Genomic DNA, 23,446 nt, shown 5'->3' with positions numbered 1-23,446 from the left:
CATTTTATTTACATTTTGAAAAATATTTTTTTGTATTTTCATACCTATACATCATCACATAACATCTTCAACAAAGAAGATAGATAAAAGAGAGATTACAAATTAGGTTTATGGTAAACGGCAAATTCATGACGTCAGGAGCCGATTACCAGTAATCGGGCTCCTGTCAACGTCTGAAATAAGCAGCTATTTAAATGTGCAAAATAACCCTTTGGATGAAAATGACCACTACTAATTATTGGGTTTATATGATGGACCAGATGATGATGGACAGTAAACGACAAGCAAGGAGAAAACTTGGTCACGCCAAGAGCCGGGCAATTGGTTCATCGTCACGTGATGTAAATTTACGCTTGCCGTTTGCTAGGGGCTGGGTGATTTAAAAAGTAAACGAAAAGTCGAAACTGAACAGCTCACCCCAGCACGAAGTCTGTTTGCCATGCTTCCTGTTTTCGATAAGATTTTCATCGGCAGGAAAGTGATTTCGTGAGGGAAAAGGAGTTCCCTGATATAAATGACGGAGGTAAAGCACTCCTCCTCGGACTGTTCGAGAACACTCCATTAAAACGCTGAAAAAATATATTTTTTCGCGGGCGTAGCTTTAACTCATTTTCAGCCTCAAGAATACTAGCTCTAAAACAACAAATCAATTAGCACTAACAATTTAAAACAGAAGATTGTGTTAAGTTTTAAACAACTTCTACTTACCACTGCGGCAAGTCTTTATGCACCTATCAATGTAAATCCCGTGGTGGGGGGGGGGGGGGGGGGAGGGAGTGCGGGCAAGGGGCGGGGATTTGATGCCTGAGACTATCTCCCTGTCGGGCTTTTGATCGTGCGAAGCGACCCCGGGGTCGGGACATTTGACTTTGACCGATAGAAGGCTGGTATCAATTCAGAAGCGGTAACCAAGTCCGTCCCTCGAAGCTTTCTGAAAGTCACGTTATTGGAGAAAGTTATGAAGTTTTCATTTGTTTTAATCGCCATAATCCGATACTTTACACGTACACTGTCATCTAAACAGATAATGTCTATTTTGAGAAAGTTTTTATCTTCAAGTTCCCATCTGATTGTAAACCTTGACTGAAATCGAATTCTACCATGAAAGTCAGAGGATTTTTTACAGGTCACTGATCCGACCTGTTGGGCCGATGTTATAAAGCATTTTACGTTTCATTAATATAAGAGCACGGTCAATCTTCCTGGAGTGATTATGTTGTTCAAAATAAGAGATGCTAGTGGAGAGAAAAAAAACTTAATTACAGCGAGTAATTTAACGGAGCTTACGTTAACCTTAAATAAAAGTAGTAAGAACGTACTTTTGAAATGTTCTTTCATTCGTTTTATATACACCTTTTGCTGTTCATTACGAGAAAATACGCAGTCTTTTGCGTGAAACGGCGATCAATAGTGCGAAGATACATTCATAAGCGCGAAAATACGACATTTGCGCATAAATCAGATTCAATTACGATTTTTGCATTTTAATCAACATTCAGTAACATTTTTGGGCATTCATATGCGTCATTGGGCATACAAAAGAGAGAAATTAATATACTTTCATTAAGGCCAACATCAAAGTCATCAATACCATCTTAAAAGTCAATAGGGACAACTGACATACATTAAAGTGCAAACACTATTCATTAACATTTTTACGACACTGTTCGCAATTCAATAGCATTCCTGGACAACCTTAGGATGGATAAGACAAACATTAATGTGCTTGTACAATAAATTGAGTGTTCTTCACATTTAATACACAAAAATAGATTTTCAATTAAACAATAGAAATTCAAACAAATTTGTCCTGAATTTCAGTCCGTTAAATGTATATCCCTTAAAAACCTCGCTATTTAAACATTTTGGGAGGTAGGTTTGATGTCGAGGGGGAAGGATAGGCTGTGTACGTATGGAGCGGGAATGGCCAAATCTAGGTGGCTGCCAGGCACCCCGTCATACGCAAAGACTGCCGACTTATCGGGATCCATTTTTTCCACGCCCATGGTAGAAAGTCACCGAAAAACCGACACAGTATTCATTACTCCAGCAGCTCCCGAGAAAAACACTTGATAGGTAATTAATATTGCCATGGTCATAGTCAAGTTTCGTCCTCGTTGGCCGCACACTTGGCGGTACGCCCTCCACTCCCTGTCGCGCCCCACCATGACTTCTGGCCGTCTAGGGTAAATGTATAGCCGCAGCCGTCGACGAACACACAGTGGCGAAGTACGGCGTGATTCGTTAAACAAATTAAGGCCAATTTTTTTTTTTTTTGGGGGGGGGGGAATTGGTATTGTTTAATTGAAAATATATTTTTGTATATTAAATGTAAAGAACGCTCAATTGATTGTACAAGCGCATTAATGTTTGTCTCATCCATTTTAAAACTGTCCATCAATGCTATTGAATTGCAAACAGTGTCATAAAAATGATAATGAGTAGCGTTTGCACTTAGATGTTTGTCTATTGTCCCTAATGATTTTCAAGATAATGTTAATGACTCGAATGTTGGCGTTAATGAAAGTATATTTTTCTCTTTTGTATGTCGAATGAGGCAAATGAATGCCCAAAAATGTTATTGAATGTTGATTAAAATGCAAAAATCGTTATTGAAACTGATTTATTTACGTTCGCGCTAATGAATGTATCTTCGCACTATTGGTCGCCTTTTCACGCAAATGAATGCGTATTTTCTCGTAATGAACAGCAAAAGGTGTAGTATTATAGTATTGTTTGGTCAGATTTTTCCCCTGGGGTGGGGGCTTTTTGGACACTTTTGATTGACCTTTCGTTTCCCACCCTGGGGAATTTGATCAAAAAATTTTAAAATTTGTCAAATCCCCACCCCTTGCCCGCACTCCCCCCCCCCCCCCCCCCACAGGGTTTACATTGATAGGTGCATTAGTCTAGGCTATTTAAGCTGATCAGCTAAAAAACTTGACTGATCCAATAGTTCCAGCAAACGTCAGTCTAACGGCGAGACACTTAAGATTTTCGCTCTCTAAGCGGTATCAATAGAAAAATGAATCCCAGAAATTAAAGGTCAGCTACGTAGCAGGTAGATAAAAAATAGGGAGCTTAAGTATAGACATTTTTGAGCGACGAACGTCAACCGGAAGTAGACTTTTTGCATTCTCCCGCAGTGGTTTCGCCCTAATTCTAAGGTAAATCTTCTCTTTATGAGTTAAGACACTCAGTAATACAAATTTACTCGCGTAAAGGCATAATGAAAGAAAAACGACCATACTTCCGGTTGACGTGCGTCGCTCAAAATCGTCTTTGCGAGAAACGGTGCGCACAAAAGAGGAGCACGCACGAGTCCTCTGTTGAGGCCCGTTCTTAACCTGCGATCAGGAGGGAAGAGGGACCGCCTGATCGCAGGTTAGCCATTTCTTATTTGCTTCCAGTTTCTTAGCATACCCAACCGCATCAGCCTAGCCTAGCCCTAGTAGTTCGGGGCAAAATTGAAGTTAGACGTTTAGCAGTCTAGGGGAGATGAGTACTCTCCGATGCATAAGTATTAGAGTCGTCATGTTGCAGAGCGTTGGGTGACGACACTTAAAACACGAAACACTTCGCATGTGACGACCCTAAAAACGGTAACGTTGGAGACTTAGGATGGGGCTAGCCTCGTACCAGGCTCCGCATGAAAAGTAAAAGGAGAAAAATCGGCGAGCGAAGCAAGCTGAGAGGTAGTCACCGCTCGACTCCCTTCGCCTGCCGATATTTTTCTTATTAGACCCCGTTTTTTGCCATTTTTCCCCACTGCGGAGCCTGGTTCCAGGCAAGGATGGGGCGAGGAAGAATAGATTGAGTTACAGGTGTCCATGTTTGTTACGTTGTGTTAGTACTGATAAATGACAATCCCTAGACTACTAAGTTGCAAATTAATAAAGATTGGCGTGACAATTTATTATTTGTGGTTTTCCTTCATACATTCTAACTACATTTACTTCTAAAACATTAAATAAATTAATCGCAACCTAAAAATGGATTATTTTTGTCATGCTACTCTTCAGCAAGCTCATCTCCAGCTAGTTTTTCACGCAGCCGCTCTTGTCTTGTCACGCAAAGCTCCTCCCCAAGAGCAGCGTTGCGTGACACGGAGCGATTGACTTCTCGCGACTCCCCCAAATGGAGAGCTTGCTCGCAGGTAAACGGCTGCGTGAGAGACTACAACCTCGTTTCCAGGAAAGGCCTTGGGATCGAGGTTGTGGAAGACTAATCTCCAGATGTCCTTATGAAGACGACGCAGTGCTGGAAAGAAGGAGTTTATATATGATTTCACGCTGTACGCGAGCTATTCTGGCAGCACTCTAATAAATCATGTCTACTTAGACTGACCAATTAACACTTTTAGAGGATTTAATGATCTGTTTAGTTGTGTAAAAATCTTTTTTAAACTTCAACTACTTGAATCTTTTCCGCGGTATCGGTTGTTACTGGGGCCGGAGGCTCTTCAGGGAACATTCTCATGCCATGCTTCTCTTGTATGATCCACAGGTAGTCTTGGAAAACTGTTCGCACATTGTCATGTGTGTTCTCCCAGCTCCAGTACAAATGGGTCCTGTTTATGGCCTGAAGATGACCATAGCTGTAGAGGGGAAATTGTGAAAAACATGACCTAATCATATTACACATCAGAAATTTTGCATGAACAAAAAACTCAAATTGGCCATTAGTCCAGGGTTAAAATTAAATACGCGGAAACGTTTAGTCTTTCTAGGTAAAATACTTTAATGAACAGCAAAGCAAATAGATCGCACATGAGAACAAAAAGGAGTGATCACGTCGAGAACGTTTTTGAAGTCACCTACTTGCCCCTCCCTCTTTTTTTGGCTACGATAAAAACGTACCGCCCTTTTTGCTTCTTTGTCAATTATTGACGCATAGATTCCTGGATAACATTTCGGGCTTTACATCTAGTAGAATGGGAGCGAGGTCCACTCACCCGTAGTCTTGGATGTATTTTGCCCGTGTTTTGTGAGGCGCTTTTCCGCTGGAAAGTTTTTCTTTTGAGCCCGCGGATCCAGCCACAATAGTCGTCAAATAAACGGGGTTAACATACACATTTTTGTCAGTATGATTGTCGTCCACTCTACCACCGTAAGCTGGAATCAATTTTACAATGTCAGAAATATCATCACCAAAGATTGATCGAAAGCGATTTGCGTGGTTTATGAACTGACTCATCCCCAGTCGTCTCCAAATTGTCTCTACTCATTAATTATTTACTAGGGAAGCGCTTGCTCTAGTCTTCCTAGCCAGATACTAATAATGAGGGACGACTGGGGACGAGTCAGGTTTATGAACCTGATAACTGGCAAAATACATCTACAAACTGCGACAAGTCACTTCCGGTAACACTTGTAACGACTGGTAGTAGTCGTCTCCCCCACTCCCTTTGTAATCTAATTAAAGTTACGTCAATGGTTATTTTGGAGAAATATGAAGGGTCAACGGACAAGTTACCTACAAAGGTACCTTTGAAAATACAGTCGGTGCCCCTCGAAAGAGAGAACAAACAGCTAAACTTAATCAACCTGAATTTTTTTAAAGAGAAAACTTTAGGAAATTGTCCACTTTCCAGTGACACCTGCCACTATGAAAAACAAACAACCAAGATGTTCAAAAACGGAATGTACGAAAAAAAAGAAAAGTGAATCTCATGAGTCACGAGTCTTCCTGTGGCTCAGTAAATCGCGGAGCGCCCGCAAAGTGTTCGGAACGTTATATGGTTCGAATCCTGTCGGTGACTTAATACGCTTGCCATCGATGCTGATTATATTATCATATCTTTCACATTCGTTTACTAAATTAAAATTCACTTTCCTTATTTGTCAAGAAGCAAGAAGAAACGCCTTTCTCTTGCTACTTGAGAGGTAGATATTGGTCTGCATCCCATACTCCCGTCTAACCTACCCATAGTCGTAGATGTATTTTGCCGACAGGTTATCAGGCGCGCGGGTCCAGTTGGAAAGTTTTTCATGTGAGCCCGCAGATCCTGCTACAATATCAGTCTTGTACCTGGGATTTACATACACGTGATTGTCTGTTGGCTTATCCACGCTTCCATTGTAAGCTATTTGCCACAAAATGAAAAGACTTTGTTATTCTGATTATAAGTTTCAGTTTCTATGCGCAGATGCTATTCTGAAAATAATCAAGTATAACGAACGCTGGGTAAAGGCTTTTATAACAAACCGTGCGTACGGAGGGTAGATAAAGGATAACATGCTAGAAGTTAACCAATACGTCATCGACACTGTCCTTTATTACACTAGTACTAGGGGCGCATTATCCGTCTGGGACGAATTTGGTATCAGGGTGATGTGCGTCTCGAAATAAGTTCATCTAGACGGGCAAAAGACGCCGCCAATGGTGTGGTAAACTATGTTCTGTGGTTCGTCTTGAGAGGCCGTGCTTACTCATTGGTGGATCTAGGGGAGGGGCCCCTTATTTTTAGACCAAACTGAGGCCCGAGGGGCCGAAAAAAAATTTTTGGAGACCGCCCCTCCGTTATCTCGGGATCTGGATGACCGCCTCCCCCCCCCCCCCCCCCCCCCGCCCTTATCCGAAGGTGTGGATCCGCCACTGTTACGGTCAGGTTCGTAATAAGAAAATGTTCGACTAGACTCCTTATCTGGCTGATTGATTGCAAGTATTAAGACGGGCAATAGGGTGAATTCATATTGGCCCTGTAGGCGGTCTGGGTTATGTACGTTAGTTAATATAAATACAGGCGAAAAACATTGTTCTTGTACGCTAAACGCAAAACGCAAAACGCAAACAAACAAAATAAAAAACAGACAGATTATGCGCCCTTACTAGTACAAAAAGTAAAAAAAACCACCACTGAGGTATTTGTAATTAAGCGTGCAAACATAAGTACAGCCTTAAAGAAAGGAGCCACCTACTTGGGTAAAGCCGCTGGTAGTTATGTGCGTGGCCGCACAAGTGTAAATCGACACCGTATTTATGAAGAAGAGGACCAAAAGCTGAGAAGTTAGTCTTTTCCATAAACCAAGCCTACAGTCAAGAATCAAGGAGAACAATCACACAGAGATGAATTTCCTGACTCGTACCTAAATTCTGAGGGCCCCTGAATCTCAAGATGGTACCACGTGCGGATCTCAGTAGAAACCCGCGAAATCTGAGCACAAGATTGGTCGTCAATCGTTGTTAGGGTTATGAGATCGTTTGCAATTTACACATCTCCCATAATACACCTTGTTTGCGCTCGCCCTAAATTTTGAATAACCTTTGTTTTTTTATTTCTACTAGTATGATAGTCGTCCCAAGAGAAATTGAAGACAAAATTTTGGGGGGCAATGGGGGATTTTAAAAATAGAGAATACCTTGTGGGCAAGAGAAACGATCCATGGTGTCTTCTCCCTTTGCTGATTTGCCTTTTTAAAAGAAACAAAATAGATCGAGAGAATGACATTGGACTAGACTAGGAAAAGAGGATTCAACCTGCGAAATAAAAAATAGCAAGTGCATGTATGTGTTTTTCGAATCAGAAGCAAGTAAGAGGCAAATAAAACTGACAGCACACTAGCACTACTCAAGTACCAGGCGATTTGGACACACTACATGTACAATGTCGTTTTGGCCATTTATGTAGGAATGCGCTGGAGACTGGGGCGGTCTTGTGTCACATTGCACTATGGGACTGTTTAAGGGAAAAATTTTGCCCGAGTTTGCTGCGTAACTTTGTAATAGCCAAGCTAGAAAAGAAGTGATAATCAGCGTCCCCTAAAAGTCCCATGATGCAATTGGTAACAACACCTTACCGGCTTGGTCTCATGCGCGACTAGATAAACCAAGTCGAATTCACCTTCAACGCTACAGTTTAAGGGAACAGAAAACACATGCAGCTATAAGGCATGAAGGCGCAGACGTAGACCGGGTAAATGAAAACGAGTCTGCAGTGGACAATGCAGACAGCAAATGGCTTTTTGAAAGCAAGGCAAAATATTGAGAGGAAACACAGGCACAAAAAAAATAGAGGAAGGTTTGATAAATATAATGTTGTCGAATATTGACTGTACCTTAATTAAATCAGCCTCAAGCCAATTGAGCTGTCTTTGTATTTGACCCTAAAGTAGAGAAAAAAGGAGACACTGCAAATTCTAATTTTATTGAAGATTGATTAAGTTTCGAAATTTTTCAACTAAAGGATGTACAATTTCTGTTACAACTTTTGACTACAGGTATGACGCACCCCCAACAGTGCTTAATTAGCAATATATCTGAAAATTGTCGAAAGTTTTCGTTTTCATTCTCGGACTCAACCCTTTTACAGAACAACACTCATTTCTCAGAACAATGGACAGATGATCGAGTATGCGTTCAAATAATCCAACCAGGGGCATATTCCCAACAAAAAAAGAAAACGAGAATTACATTTCGGAGTCGCCCCATGTAAGGGAATCCAAGACAGTCTTGGATTCTGGATTCCACGCCGTGGATTCCGGATTCCAGGTACTGGATTCTAGTATTTGTCAGTGGAACTTGGATTCTGGATTCCAATCGTTACTGGTATTCCGAATTCCTTGAGCTGTAATTCCTGATTCCACAGGCAAAATTTTCCCGCATTCTGGATTCCACAAGCAAAAATCTCCCGGGTTCAATTACATAAACAGCTCTAACCGATATGTTTAGAATGTTCTTACCTTATTCGAGTAATAACAATATACTTCGGTGTCAAAACCCACGAAATGGATCAGTCCTATATCCATACTCCACCTGGAAACCAAATCGAAGCAAGATTATAGTTCTTTTCTCTCAGAAGTCGATCATCAGGAAACATTTCACCCTTGGTCGCCTGTTTTTCTTGCTCCACTACCTCTGAGAAAATTATGAGACTACACTTCTCGCGGTCCACGGTTTACAAATTACGTTCACTGATAAGCCATAAAATTGTAAACAACACGGAGATATTGCTTTCGACGAATATGAAAAAAATTCTTAAGCTGTCTTTTAAAACGCCTTTATTTTGACAGAAGAGTGGACAGAGAGCTGGTCTCAGTAACTTGAGACTTTTCGAAACAGGAAACAGTGAGTTCCTCATTTCGTTAGTTGTCATGGTGAGGAAAAAGGGCGCAAAAAATCGACTAACGAAGCGAATTAAGCCAGAGACTGGGGAGAATCAAAGGGCGCGAATCTTCGAGTTGTGCTCTTTGTCCAGTTATTCGACAAGGAGCCGAGACCTAAGCTATTTCGTCTTTTGGTCTGCGGCAAGGGAGGAGACCTGCATCATACCGACTGAACCTCAAGATAGAACTTAGTATTGCAGAACAAATAAATGACTTGACTTGGACGGCGCCGAGAAAAGCTTGCTACGACACAAGGTAGCTTATTATTTCACAGACACATACTCATCAACAGATACATACCATAAACTGGTTTCACTTCCGCTTGTTTGACCAACACCCAACTCCATGTTAGAAAAGCGGTTACGGTAGTGAGTGAAGTTGTCTTTATACTGCAGAGGAGATCGCAGATTCATTCATATTAGTCAGTAACCTTAATACCGTGGGCCTAATGTGTCGCGCCTTTGTGCGCTTATGTACTTGCGCTCGCATGATTTCGTGTTTAAAGTGCCTATAGCGTTAAGACCCTATAAGTTTTTATTTTATTAAATTGAAAGTACACATTATTGCGAGAATCTCTGCGAAAAAATCTTCGAATGTGCGGAGTTTTTATTTTCCTTCTTTAATAAGTCCAAAGAATGTTTACTTTATCTCAGTTGCGCCTGCTCGTCATGAGTATCTCGGTGTTGAGAATCTGACTCGAATCATTGATTGCGAAAGTGAATCAAAGGATTTTGCTGATACCAATACAGAGATAATATTACATTAATGCATGATTTAAGGTCTTAAAAAATAAGGCTGCCAAAGTTATCCTTGATTTGCCTAACTATGCTTCATTTACCGACGCTCTCAAAACAATCGGATGGCCTACCTTATCTCAAGAGCGCTTTGTACATAGATACATTACCACTTTTAAGTACATCCACGGACTTGTGGGTCACAATTTTAAAATTTTGAGAAACTCAGACATCCATAGTTATAACACTAGAAGAAGGAACGATTTCCGTCTTCCTCTCGTTAAAACGAATTAGAGAAAGCAGAGACTTTTTTTATCAATGCGCTATGGAATGGAACGTTTTAGAGGCATCTTTTAAAGAAATAAACTTTCTTCTTCTTTTTAAACAGAACATTAAAAGGTTTATATTTTAGATATTTTATAGCTTTTAACATTTTAATCTATCTGACATTTTAACATTTTTAACCTGTAGCTTATATTAGTTAAGTTTTTAGGTCTTAACTTTTTACTTATTATTGATATTACGTATTTATTTATCTAAGATCATTTATTATTCTATTGTTTTACAGGGCCTCATTGAATATCACTCTGTGAAGTGAGTTCCCTGTATAAAGATTATTATTATTATTATTATTATTATTATTATTGTTATTGTTACACCTTTCATTCCCCCACGATTTTCATCGCACCTCCATCCGCTGAGAAACAGACTGGGTACGACCGGTTGTGTACCGAGTCGGGGCAGCAACTTTGTTCCCAGGGCTTTAGTGCTAGGCAAAATAGCTAAATGTTACCTCATGGTTTCCTGGGAGAACCATATAGGGCACTTTGGTGGCAATCGGTTGAATAGCATTCATAAACCTAAAAAAGAGAAGAAGAAGTATTGGCAAGCCTGGTTTTCATAGAATTGTTAAGATCGCTACGATCGTTTAGATAGCTAAACTTTTTCCAGAGACCGTAGGTATTACAGTCGACTCTCAATAACTGGAACCTGCGGGAAATCGAAAACAGTTCAACTTATCGGGAATCAAAAGCAAATAACCAGAAGTAAGGACATGCCGCATGAGGGGAGGATTGCAAGTATCATACACACTTCACTTCAAGGCTGGCAAGAGATATATTGATATTTTGAAAAAGAAAGTAAGCAGCGAAGGCTGATTAATCAGTAGAGTGATGTCCGATGTGTGATGTCAGATGTCACACATCTTAAGTCTGATATCAGATGTCAGACGTGAGATGTCTGAAGTCTTATGTCAGATGTCAAACGTCTGATGACTAATGTCAAACAACTGATGCCCGATATCCGATGTCTGATGTCAGACTTCTGATGTCCTATGTCAGATGTCAGACGTCTGATGTCAGATGTCACTTTTCTGATGTCAGATCTCAGACGTTCCACGTCCAAAGTGTCCATGTACATTGGACATTAGACTTCGAACATTGGACATCTGACATCACACTTCGGAACATCAGAAAGTCAGATGTCTGACGTTCGAAGTGTGAGAAATTTAGCATCTAGTGTGAGAAATTTAGTATCTAGTAAAAAGTGTAAAAGATGTAAAAAGTAAGAATTAAAAATGTAGTATATTACATAGCTTATTCCGGCATATTTAGAAACTAAACGATTTATAAGAGTTTTTAAAGCGCATAGTGGTAATCTAAGGTTTAAAGTTACTTTCTTTCCTAAGATTGTAGCTGGACGGTTTAACACGAAGCATAATAGATAAAAGTGGATGTCCTTTATTATTAGAATTTTTTCGGAAAATTTTACGGTCCTTCCTTTCTAGGAATTCGTAAACACTTACAGGCTTAGACGTATATTTCCTTTTAAAACAGCGGTCTAAGAAATATTGTACATGTGTAAGATAGGACTCGGATGCGGCGTAGACAGATGATCGTCATTAATATTAGGTACAACTATTGTATTAAAGAGAAGGTCTATTTCTGACTGATTGTACCCCCCTTTTCCCAGCGTTCTAAGGACATATAAGGATTTGTTCGCTCTACTAAGTAAATTCTTCGCGTGCACTGAAATTTTAATGTCGCAGTGGAAGGTGACCCCTAAAATCTCTACTTCTTTACAGCTTGGTATCATCCCAATAGGTGAAAAGAGATCGCGGTTGCCTCTCTTTTTGATCGTCAACTCTTTACATTTACTTGGGTTACAAGGTATGCCATTTGTGTCAGTCCAATCTAGAAACTGTGACACTAACTGATCGGAGTAGCATAATGTCAGATGTCCGAAGTCAGATGTAAGACGTCTAATGTTTGATGTCAGACGTCTGATGCCTGATGGCTGATGTCCGATGTCTTTTGTCTGATGTCTGATGTCTGCCAGACATCTGATGTCTAATGATGTCAGACGTGTGATGTCTGATGTTGCATTTCTGATGTCAGATGTCGGATGTCCGACGTCTGATGTCTATTGTCACTCGTCTGATGTCTGATGTCCAATGTCAGATTTCTGATGTCTGATATCAGACGTCTAATGTCCGATGTCTGATGTCCCAAGTCTGATGTCAGATGTCCGATGTCCAGAGTCTGATTTCAGATGTAAGAAGTCAGACGTCTGATGTCAGATATCTGATGTCCGATGTCAGATTTCTGATGTCTGATATCTGGTGTCTGATTTATGATGTCTGATATCTGGTGTCTGATTTCCGATGTCCAAAGTCTGATGTCAGATGTCTGATTCTGATATCTGATGTCTGATGTCAGATTTCTAATGTCAGACGTTTGATGTGTTGTTGTCAGACCTCTAATGTCAGATGTCAGTCGTCTGACGTCAGATGTCTGATTTCTGATGTTTGATGTCGGATGTTTGATGTCTGGTGTCAGATGTATGATGTTTGATGTGAGATGTCAGACTTCTGATGTCTTATGTCTTATGCAAAGGTAGAACAGAAGTTTCTCTTAGCAGCGATCCGTTATCGCGACAATCTCCCTCATCGTTTAAGAGTTGTTCAGTTCCTGCAGTCACCGCGATGGTTGTTTTGAATTTTAATACCATTTACTTTTCATCTTCCATGGTGATCGTGTAAAAATACAAAAATCAGATTAAGATTGCTTGGGAATGCACAAAAGGACATGTTTGAATGAACATGTCAACTGAGACTCTTCGAAAAACAGATATTTACCAAGGAAATTAAGGTGACATTTTTCTTAACTACCAAACGCACTTTAGAATGGTGTAGTACACTTACTCATCTCCAGTTTCGCCATCATCTTCATACATGTTATAAGCCATGTCTAAATGTATTGAGAAATGGTCTTAAATTATAGTTTACGCTATATGCCAGTATAAAAAAAATATCGGTATCCAGGGGCGTATACAGCAATTTCAAGCAACGCTGGCTGGCGGATTTTAGGCCACAAGCCTACGCGACAGTACCGCCGTAAAGTTATCTAGGTAACTGTAAATCCTTCAAATCTTGTCTCAGTTTCGAGGTTATCAGTGTCATAAAATGCTGTAAAAGGTCACATAAGTTTAAAAAGAAAAGCTTCGCTTTGTTGCCGGTTTGGGTAATTTTTCCTTTTTCTGAAAATTGCCCATATTGTTTTGTGGTCTCGTCGCGTAAGCTTTTCTTGCTCCAACAAAGTTAATTGAAATCCAGGGGGGGGGGGGGGGTACTTGGGTTAATGTTTGCTGAGTATGTGCCGCTGGCCTCTCAGAGCCCCTACCCCAATGTAGTTTATTCTGTGGGCAATTATGTACCCCATCTTAGTCACTTTTGGGCAAATATGGAATTTTCGCGCTCCCAGCTGAGTCACTTTCTATTTTTGTGAATTGACCCATTTTTAGATTAAATGAAGAACACTTTACTTTTCATCTCCAGTACAAACATTCTGGTACGTTTGCTAACCGTAAATATGAAGAACTGTCTGACCCCAAAAAATCCGAAAATTTGCGACCCCATTATAGTCAGTCCAGTCTTGAAAATGCGACCCCATCCAGCGGCACATCCCCATTAGCCTCTTATAAGGAAGTACTCCCCCTCCGGGATTGAAATAGCCTTGGGTGTAGGGGTAAGTGGCCGTTTAAGTGACTCTAGTACAGAAAATCGCCGATAAATTGTAAAATTCCGAGCAGGTTTCGTCGAAACAAAGGTAATTTAGCTGCCATTAATCACCATAGAACTTTTGCTGATGGATTCAGTGAAATCGCATTTAAGATCACCTGTGTAAACGGACCAGTTTGCTTTAGCTAATAGAAAGGTGAAAGAGTTGGTCTAGCACAGTTAGCACGGAAGTCGTGCGGCCGGGCGGCCAGGCAAGAGAGCCTCTCTGACACTTCAGACTACTAACATCACACCAAAGCCTTTGTCAGTCTTCTTCTAACGATCACAAAGAATTCTACCTAATAACTAAAAGCGAATTTGGCGCAAATAGCGGTATGGAAAAGGACATGAGAGAGATTAAGATTCACGTTTACCGCAAAACGGCAAACGTCAGACTCAAGTTGGGAATTTCTTAGAACAAGACGCTACGGAGCGTACACTTCGGCGTCGTGATTGTGGAACTGATTAATTGTAAATGCGGAGGAATAGTAAGAAATGAAATATGGTAAGAGTAAGGTGTTAATTTGTGAAGTTATGGGATTTGTCAGGATATTCTGAAAAGAGCAACATCCAAGAGGCCTACTTGCCAAAAACTAGCATTTCGGGACAAATATTCTCTAAGATATTAGCCCAGTTATGCTCCGATGACTCCATACAAATCCTTCTAAATTTGACTTGGGTCTAAACGTTTAGACCTAAGTCAAATATGAGGTTACTGGCGGTGAATAACAAATCTAACAAAACAAACAGTGAAAAAAGAATTCTCTATTTTTCTTAGTCACATCAGGCTTCAAAAACAGCATAGCAGTCTCATGTACTGATTAAAGATATGTAAGGTATGGGCAAGGAGTCAATTACGATGAGCATGGAATTGGCTGTTACGAGTTCGAATGTTTTGAGGATAATTATTCACTGACTATCAGCACGCAGGAATGTCGGATTAACACAAGGAAGTTTAATACCAAAGGAACATAGCCTTTTCAGAGCTTTAAAACACAGCATCCGCCAACACAAACTTGACTTGAACTTAAGTACAACTAAACAGCCTCTACCAATAATAACAAACTCTCACTTGAACTTCAGATATCTTACGGCTTCCGCCAACTTGTAAAGGGCGTCTGGAAAAGCCGGAAACCGGAATCCGGAATAGGAACGGGAATGGGAACAGGAACCGGAACCGGAAAGAGCATCGGAAGAGGAACAGCAATGTGAAGGGGAACCGATACAAGAACAGGGATATCATTTACTTTAAATTATTTTAATTCGAATTCAATTTATACAAAAAATAAGAACAGTACTCTGGTATCATGCTCCCCTCCCGAATCTCTTTATAATACGGCAGCGAGAAGGTAGAAAAAGCCACAAGTTAAATAAGTAAAGCAACAGCTTTGCGAGTGCATCGCGCTTTCTGTCAATTTCTTCACCGCGTATGCACAACTACGATGTAAATGATCAAATCTTAAGTTCTCTTGAGAACGTGAACGGCAGGCAATAAATTTTATTGTGTCTTTCTGAGCTCGGACGCGGTCTCCAGCTTCATTTCCCAACCTTTAAAAGACTGGGCAATTTGGAATTAATGAGAAATAGTTTGAATTAAGACCCGAAGTCAATTTCTTAGTGGCGTTTTCGCTGGCGTTGCCGTCGTCAGATCTTAAGATTCCTTTTGTCTCTCACAGGAAGGTGGTTATCACATGTTAATATTATTTGTCATACCATGTGTATACGAGACACCCATCGGAGACGTTTATTGGGCTGCCATACACCTCAGGTTTGCTCCATAGATATATTGTACGGTGCTAAATTGGGAAGTTAACCAGAGATAGATAGTCCACAGCTTAAAAAGGGTATTAACACATACCTCCTCCCCCTCCCCCCCCCGCCCAAACCCATCCCAGCCAGTACTTCATCTACCTCAACCGCGTGTAATAGGGACCTTAATAAGCAAGCAGAACGTTGTCGTCGTCGTCTCTCTTTCGGTGCTCTGACTCAACTAATTCGCACAGTGGAAGGTAAGAGGAAGAATTCAGATTCGTTGTGTGAGACAGAAGCGTTCCATCAAGCGACGGTCAGCGTTCTCGTTGCTTAAGTTCGCTATTATGTTTGACACGAAAACACAATGTGTCATAGGCTAAAGATAAAGAAAGGTTGATTAGATTAACATTTCAAGGGTGTTTTCTTGTTTCTTTAATTATTTCTCTGGCTTTTTATTTATATCACGATTATATCTTTTTTTTTTCATATCTCTATACACTGTTCATATTCCCCTTCCTATTCCGGTTCCTATTCTATTTTTTCCCTTATTTTTCGTATATAATCTGAATAGGAATTAAATCAAGATTAACTTAAATTAAGGTAAATGTTGTCCCTGCTTTTATATAGGTTTCTCTTCCCATTCCGGTTCCTATTCCGGTTCCGGTTCCTGTTCCTGTTCCTGTTCCTATTCCCGTTCCTATTCCGGATTCCGGATTCCGGATTCCCGCTTTTCCAGACGCCCTGTAAACACAGAACTTGAAAATCGACCTTCGTCACACTTGACTAAACACAGCAGTCCAGCTCGTGGGAAAAAAACTTAGGTCGTCAAAAGACCTCGCTTGGAACTTGTATACCGTTTGACATAAGGTTCTAGAAAATACTAAACGGGCGAATAGTAGTAGCCTTTCGACATATTTTATGATTTCAGTAACTGATGCAAATCTGCTGACCCATGCTAAAACTGTAAACATGCCCTAATTATTATTCATGAATAATCCAAAAAAGTAGAGAACGTTCGAGAAAGTCACACAACGCATGAAAGCAATTTTACTACGTAACACTCAACAAAGACAAAATGTCTTTGTGCAGCATTTTCTAACTTTAAATTCATCATAAAGCAGTTCGAAAGGAGGGCTATCTCGTGAAATGTTTTTCAACACTCGAAGAGAAATTTCGTGTCTCTGCGCGGCCACGTAATATCCTCTATTTATTCCTCGAGTAAATTTAAGACTAAACTCGAAGTGATCTCAAGATATCACAAAGTAGTCCGGTTTCATTTCGTGAAATAGCCGAAACAAGCCGAAAAGTCGCGAACTTGCACGCCCAATCTTGTCCCGAAACTAGTGCATAATTTCATAACTATTTTTCATATCCCGAACTACCTTGGGTCGCAGTAGCGCAATAGGCTAATCCCTCAACTTAGAGTCTCCTCTGACCTGACGGGTCACACAGGTGAGGCGGTTCAAACCCCGGGGAAGCCAAAACAATAATCCTTTCTTCCTCGAAAAGGTTAAAGAATAAATCAAAGAAATCGAAGTTATCTCGAGATATCTCGAACTAATTCGGCTCTCACTTCGTCAAATAGCCGAATAAAAACGAAAACCTACAAACTTTGTATGCCCAATCTTGTCAAAAAATTGTAACTTTGATATATTCCTGAGCGTCGCGAATCCTTTACTTCGCGCTACGCCGAAGTAATAATAAGCAGATAAAAACAGTCCGGAACGATTCCTATGCTTAAAACTTGCATAAAACTAGTTATTTTTGTTTGGAAGCAATAAAGAGTAAACGGAAAATAAGGGGAAAACTTGGTCACGTGGTGCAAATTGGCGTAAACGTGAATCTTAATTTCTCTATGGTCACAATTTTGACTGACAGAAAAAGTAAGAATTCGGGCTGATAAAACCTGTCCTCTGCGCACAAGAGATTACAAAAGGCTGGGTTTCGTAGTCAGGCCACTTGAGGCATGACTATCTAATTAAATATGCATATTTTGAGAAAATTCTATTTAGAACGGTTTGCTTCTATCAATGATCCTCAAAATTGGACTACTAATGTAGCTTAATGGCCATAGCAATATGACACATTTTATAAGCACAAATTTTTGTCAAGTGACTAATAATTGAAAATTAACGGTCAAAATATTTACTCGAAAATGGGGAAAGGATAATGATTTAGCAACAAGTTCTTTTAGGTATATTTCAGAGGTTATTAAAAAGGTTCTGAAGAATTGGCCTTGCATGTGTGTTTACGTTATATAGGAATCGGTAAATAAAGGGAAAAGGGTCACGTAACTTGTTAATTAATTAAATAGCTAATAGGATAAATAACGTTTCCAATCATACAAGGCGAATACGCGATTTACACTGTTTATGTAACATTTTGGTGGTAAAAATTTTTAAAATTTAGGGTTGCAACCCTCCACTGTTTAGGAAAACGTATTGTGTGACGTCATTGACGAAACAATGTCACGTGTTATTTGAAATCAAGTTTTACGTGTTTGTTTTATTGAGCCACATTTGTAGTTCACTTTTCAGGATCACTGATGGAAGCAAAACCGGTTAAAATAGCATTTTATAAAATATGCATATTTAATTAGGTAGTCATGCCGAAAGTGGCCTGAGTACTCGCCCGCTGTTCGCGGGCTGATCAGTCACTTAATGGAACACAGCCCTGTTACTGCGCATCTACCAAACTTTGAATGACTGAAGTTTTTACGCCAGTATGGTTGGAGAGGTATATCAACGACGGTAAAAGCTGTGGCATCCTGGGTAGATCAATTCAGGCTAGAATATGTAGACAGACTAGTATTCAAATACCTCCAACGTGAAGTACAGCATCATATCCCGAGCCTTTTACTTCGGTTATGAGGCGATTAAGACTTACAGAGTTGGTGTAGCCCATATCACCGTACACCTACAAGTAAAAAAGGGAATTAATGGAACAGCAATATTGGAATAAACATTATCTGCACACGCTTACGGTAAAACCCCCTTATAACGAGACCCTACTGGCCATTTTAAGCTTACACCCAAGGCTAGGTAGGAATTGCACCACGGGGCGCCCCACGGGGCTATTTAAAGACGCTGTCCCAGACTCTGCGAGGGAAACTGGGTTCAAATTTGTCCCTCAGCCCTACCCATAGTGCAATTCGTCAACTTACACTGATCCAGTCTCGTGCGAGACTGTACAGTACCGCAAATGATCCCCAAACTGGGCCGCAATTGATACGACTTGAGCACATGCTTTAGGTTTTGAATTAACCCTTTAAGTCCCAATGGTGACCAACATCAATTTTCTCCCAACAATATTCATACCTTGTCTAGAGATTAGGCTATGAGAATTTATGAAATGATCACTAAAGAGAAAATGCTTTGATCTGCCATCAAATTCTCTCAGCTAATTCTTAAGGGAAATGTATGAAAATCAGTTTGGAGAATTTGTATGTGGATATTGGGGCTTAAAGGGTTAGCTTTTGTATTATAGCACCTGCAAATAAAGGAATGGATTTTAGGAATGGATGATAAATGGCGCTGACTACTTTTCAACCCATTCGATTTTTCCTCTAGGGATCATTTACGGTCCATTTTTGGAGATCATTTGCTGTCTGGTCGGGGATCATTTGCGGTACTGTACGACACCATTTTCTCTCGACAACACCCCGAAAAACAAATGTCGCTAGCATAAGTTTTAGTAAAGTTTATGAAACAGGATCATATATAAAGCATCTCATTTATCATAAACTATTCTTCTAGTGCCTTGGCAATTAAATTGTATTAGAATTTTGCTGCATATTTTATCCAGAATTCCGCCGTTTCTCTACTAACTTTTACAGGCCGCGCGAGGGGTACATGCTCGTCCTCGAGATTTCTTTCTTTGCCCTTAAAAAACTGGCGCCTGCTATGCAGCCTACCGTTTCTCACAAGTCCGGTCTTCGATGAGTTCGCTAGAGAAGGGCGAGCGCATTTCCTGATCAGTTGATCTAACTATATATTAACCAACAAACATCATTATAAAAAACGCCTTGAAGTTTAAATTTTCTTTTTGTTCATACGAAATTCGCGCCATAAGACATTCATGTGATGGATATAAACGTCTGTGGGTTATTTATATATATTACAGTGGAAGCTCTCGTGAGCGGACAGCCTCGGGTCGCGAAAATAGTGCCCGTAACTAGGGCTGGCCACTTACGGGAATGTGAAAATACAGAGTTTGTATGGGAGTCGAGAAAAACGGGATTTTGTGAAGGCGGCGGACGTAAGTAGAGCTGTCCGATTACGAGAGTGTCCGTTAGGAGAGCTTACACTGTTAGATTACTTTGATAACGTGACATATTTCCCAGCCCTGGGGGCTCCAATGGTGGGAATGAACATGCCTTTTAGAGAGAAGTTTAATTGGTTGAAAACTCACCGCGAAAACTAGGTTGCCCTCTTTGGTCGAAAAAGACATCACTTCACTCGTTCCATTGTCTGGCACACCAACTTGGTAGTAATAGATCGTGTTAAGTGCAAGACCTGTCAACTTTTGTGAGTAGACAAAACAACGATAAAACATTGCATGAAAGAATACTTCGGTCTTCTTAGGGTGTAGAGATATGATTACCTTATATTATCATAATGGTTAAAACAGAAAGTTAATCAAGTCAGCGGAGTAAAAACGAAATTAGAATTTCTAGATAACCCCTGCATTACCAGGTTTCTCGGGGATTTTCCGGAGCGCTCTGGAGTTGTGTTCCGTTGTTCCGGGTTTTGGTGCATTTGCAAGCATGCCGTCCCGATAGTCTGCTAGCAAGCTCTTCAGTAGCCTTTTCCAGGCGTTCAGATAGAAGAGTGGCGCGCCCCCCCCCCCACTGTTTTTTTGTGCTCACTTCCCTTGGCGCCAGGGCTCTCCGGGGAGCTCTCCCTCCCCTCATGCACCGTCCCCAAGGCGCCCCGGAGAGCTTGCTCACAGGCTATAGCATGCCAAAGCACTTAAGAGTTGGTAGGCATTGTTGTTGGTCCTTGTTGCTCCACTCCAGGTGACTTGTTTTTCAAAATGGACTGATTGTTAGGGAAATTATTGAAATAGGAAATGGGGCCAAAAGGCCAGCTGAAGTTGGCCGGAAGTTCTCTTTAACCCTAAAGTCGAAACTGAAAGAAATTTTGTTTGATGTAGGTTATCAGTTTCAAATCTTCTTCACTGTGAATAGTTATCAGCAATATCAAGCGTTTTATTAAGCAGGTGTTTAAAATCAATTTTAAAGTAGTAGTAACACCAGAACCATTTTTGGAAGTACTGTCGGCTGAATAAAGAAGCATACGATTACATAATTGCCATGTAAATTAAAACAAGCAGTCGATTCAATTTTGTTGAATTCAGTAATTTTTTTCATACCTTCACATTGTGAATTCTGAATCTATGCCCTGGACCTTTAAATACGAAAGAATCTCCGACTGCTTTCTTTTCTAACTTGTCCGAGCGCGTACCATACATCACCACAGTCTCGGGATTTTCATCTGGCGAAGGTGTCACATAGTTCACATTTCGCTCGCTAGCAATCCCCGTGAAGGCAATGTGAATCTGCTCTGGTTTGTTGTCATGTGTTGCTCCACAAGTAATGAAAACAACGAGATGAACTATTAAAATAAGCGCAGACGAAGCCATTGCTAGTACCTCTGCTGGAACAGCGAACGAGGAATGTCACGAGAGAGGTATAAATAAAAAAATCCAGTAGACCTTTAAACCTCACGTGATCCACATACGACAACGCTGGGAAATATGACCTACAGGGTGTCTCTTCAATTTAGCAAGAGCCATACATAGGCTGCCATAATGAAACCTCTGTATCTTTTAATTTCGGTTTTTTTGCAGAGAAACATTTTTCTTTGGTGCGTTATCTAAACAAACGACTGAGAAAGTGAAAGAGCGGTTGGAATCAGCCCAATTATCATAACGTAAGGTAAAGTATTCTGCCTTGCTGATAAAAACACAACAACAACTGAGTGAACGACTGAAATAAGATTCCTTCATTTAGAAAAGTAAAATGCGTTTCAGGCCTTTCGCTTACACGTACCTTGGGCCGCGAGACTGAAGTAATATTTTTTGTTAAAACTTAGTCTTCTCTCTTCATGTTGAAATTCGGGAAATGCCTGAATGCACTGACACAAAACAAACGAAGTGAATAAATAATTTGTGCTTTTATGTTTATTCATTGTGTCCGCGAGACCTCACTTCCAGTGGGGGTGAGGGAGGGGGACGGCATTTGGCCTTCCCTCATGGATGTTTTAGCAGATTTCTTTAGAGTTACCTTGGTACGCTTTTTCTTTTATAAGAATGTCTATTGTCTAAATTTTGACCTGAGGTTGAACCAGGACTCAACGTTTTTATTTTGGCAGCATTCATCTATGGCGTTTCATCATGTTTTATTTATTCATGAAGAGCTGACTTTTAACTTTAACTTTAATCAAGTTAAAGATTACAATATTGTATTTTATTTTTGTTGTATGAGTGAATTCGCGAGCGGGCAAGGTGAAGCGATTCTTGCTTTCTGATTGACTACCTGAGCCGGGCAAGATGGGCTCGGGGTTTCCCGCGTTGGTCCCGCAAGAAAAAGTTCTCTTTTTGGCCATTCTTATAAGACCTTTATTGACCAAGCTTGTCCAGTCAAGATGGCTGAATACTGGCCTCGTCGATCCGTTCTTGCGTTTTGCAAAAATGAGCCTTAGCCAATATCCAGCCATCTTGACCTCCACTTGGTCAATAACACACATTTATATGCATAACAAGAACTCTCTTGAATTTCCAGTGCTCGCAGGTACATCTGAGTGGAAATTCACCGACACACAGCTTGTTTTATACCATACCAGTCGAGCTCAATCGGCGGTTCACGGTTTGGGTAAACTGTAAGGAAAATTCAGGACTGGTAAATTTTGTCCTGGAATCGCGTTCATCATTTACAAATCAGTTCCATTTACAGAAAGGGCTGCGAAGGACTGAAACTGGTATAAAAGATGGCTTTGAAGAAATGGAAAACAAATTTCCAAGACTACTTTTTCAGATGTTCCGTCGTTCCCGGAAATTTTCCGCTGGAACGGCTCGAAACTGTCATGTCTCATTTACTTCCCAACCGGATTTTCCTAAAACCTCTTGTAAATACCGGGTAAACAACCACAGTTTACTTAAGCTAAGTTCACGGTAAACTATACCGGAGTTTTCGGGGCGACACGAAGTGCTTTCCTGTACAGTATGAACACCTATTCGGTATGTGACTCTCTACTTTAGAGACAGGCGAGCCGCAGCTTGGCTCCGTTACAGAAATCGCGCCGATATTACCGTTCTTATGTGTAAACAGAAGCCCTATCCGGTATCAGACTCGTATGCAGTCGCTATTTATGTGTTTTTGGAGTGAGAGAAGGTTAGGGTTAGGTTGAGGTACCTTCCCATGAGACCCCGCGCGCCTCAACCTAACCCCAATCTTCTCTCAGCCCCAAAATACATAAATAGCGATTGGCTACGAACCTGATCCAATATGGTTCTCGTGCCGGCAACAAAGCCTTAGTTAGCTAGGCATTAAATTTATGAATGACGCAATATAGCTTCAGCAGGTACAATGTGAAGTTTGTGTCCCTGGCATTGATACAAAATCAAGAGACTATAAAGGGGACAGAGAGGGCATCCCCCATATACACCCTATTCCATAGGTAATTCGTCTCGAGTTATTTTTAACACCACAGATCTCAAAGGGGATTAGACAACAGCCAATCACATAGCGCGAATGTGTTCCGCGTGGATGACCCACGCTGAGAGCCACGCGTCCTTCA

At 40.7% G+C, this 23,446-nt stretch overlaps 1 protein-coding gene across 2 annotated transcripts; it reads right to left on the bottom strand.

Moving 5' to 3' along the window:
* Positions 1-3,883: 3,883 nt before the first annotated feature.
* LOC140937445 (acid phosphatase type 7-like) lies at positions 3,884-21,350 on the bottom strand. 2 transcript variants are annotated; one of them, XM_073387011.1, is made up of 12 exons: positions 21,021-21,350; positions 20,058-20,168; positions 18,467-18,563; positions 13,041-13,086; positions 10,632-10,698; positions 9,405-9,493; positions 8,682-8,754; positions 8,058-8,105; positions 7,362-7,412; positions 6,921-7,032; positions 5,926-6,085; positions 3,884-4,597 (listed from the first exon to the last, which is right to left on the bottom strand). In XM_073387011.1, exons 1-12 carry the CDS (start codon positions 21,288-21,290, stop codon positions 4,402-4,404), a joined length of 1,320 nt encoding a protein of 439 aa, XP_073243112.1. In that variant the 5' UTR covers positions 21,291-21,350; the 3' UTR covers positions 3,884-4,401. The 2 variants fall into 2 exon arrangements, with proteins under 2 accessions (XP_073243112.1, XP_073243113.1); XM_073387012.1 differs by lacking the exon at positions 5,926-6,085 and adding an exon at positions 4,955-5,114.
* Between the last annotated feature and the right edge of the window lie 2,096 nt (positions 21,351-23,446).

The sequence above is a fragment of the Porites lutea genome, chromosome 5 (genome assembly GCF_958299795.1).
Source record: "Porites lutea chromosome 5, jaPorLute2.1, whole genome shotgun sequence".
Lineage (NCBI taxonomy): Eukaryota > Metazoa > Cnidaria > Anthozoa > Scleractinia > Poritidae > Porites > Porites lutea.
The sequence above is the reverse complement of the archived record's forward strand: the minus strand, read 5'-3'. Positions and strand labels throughout refer to the sequence as shown.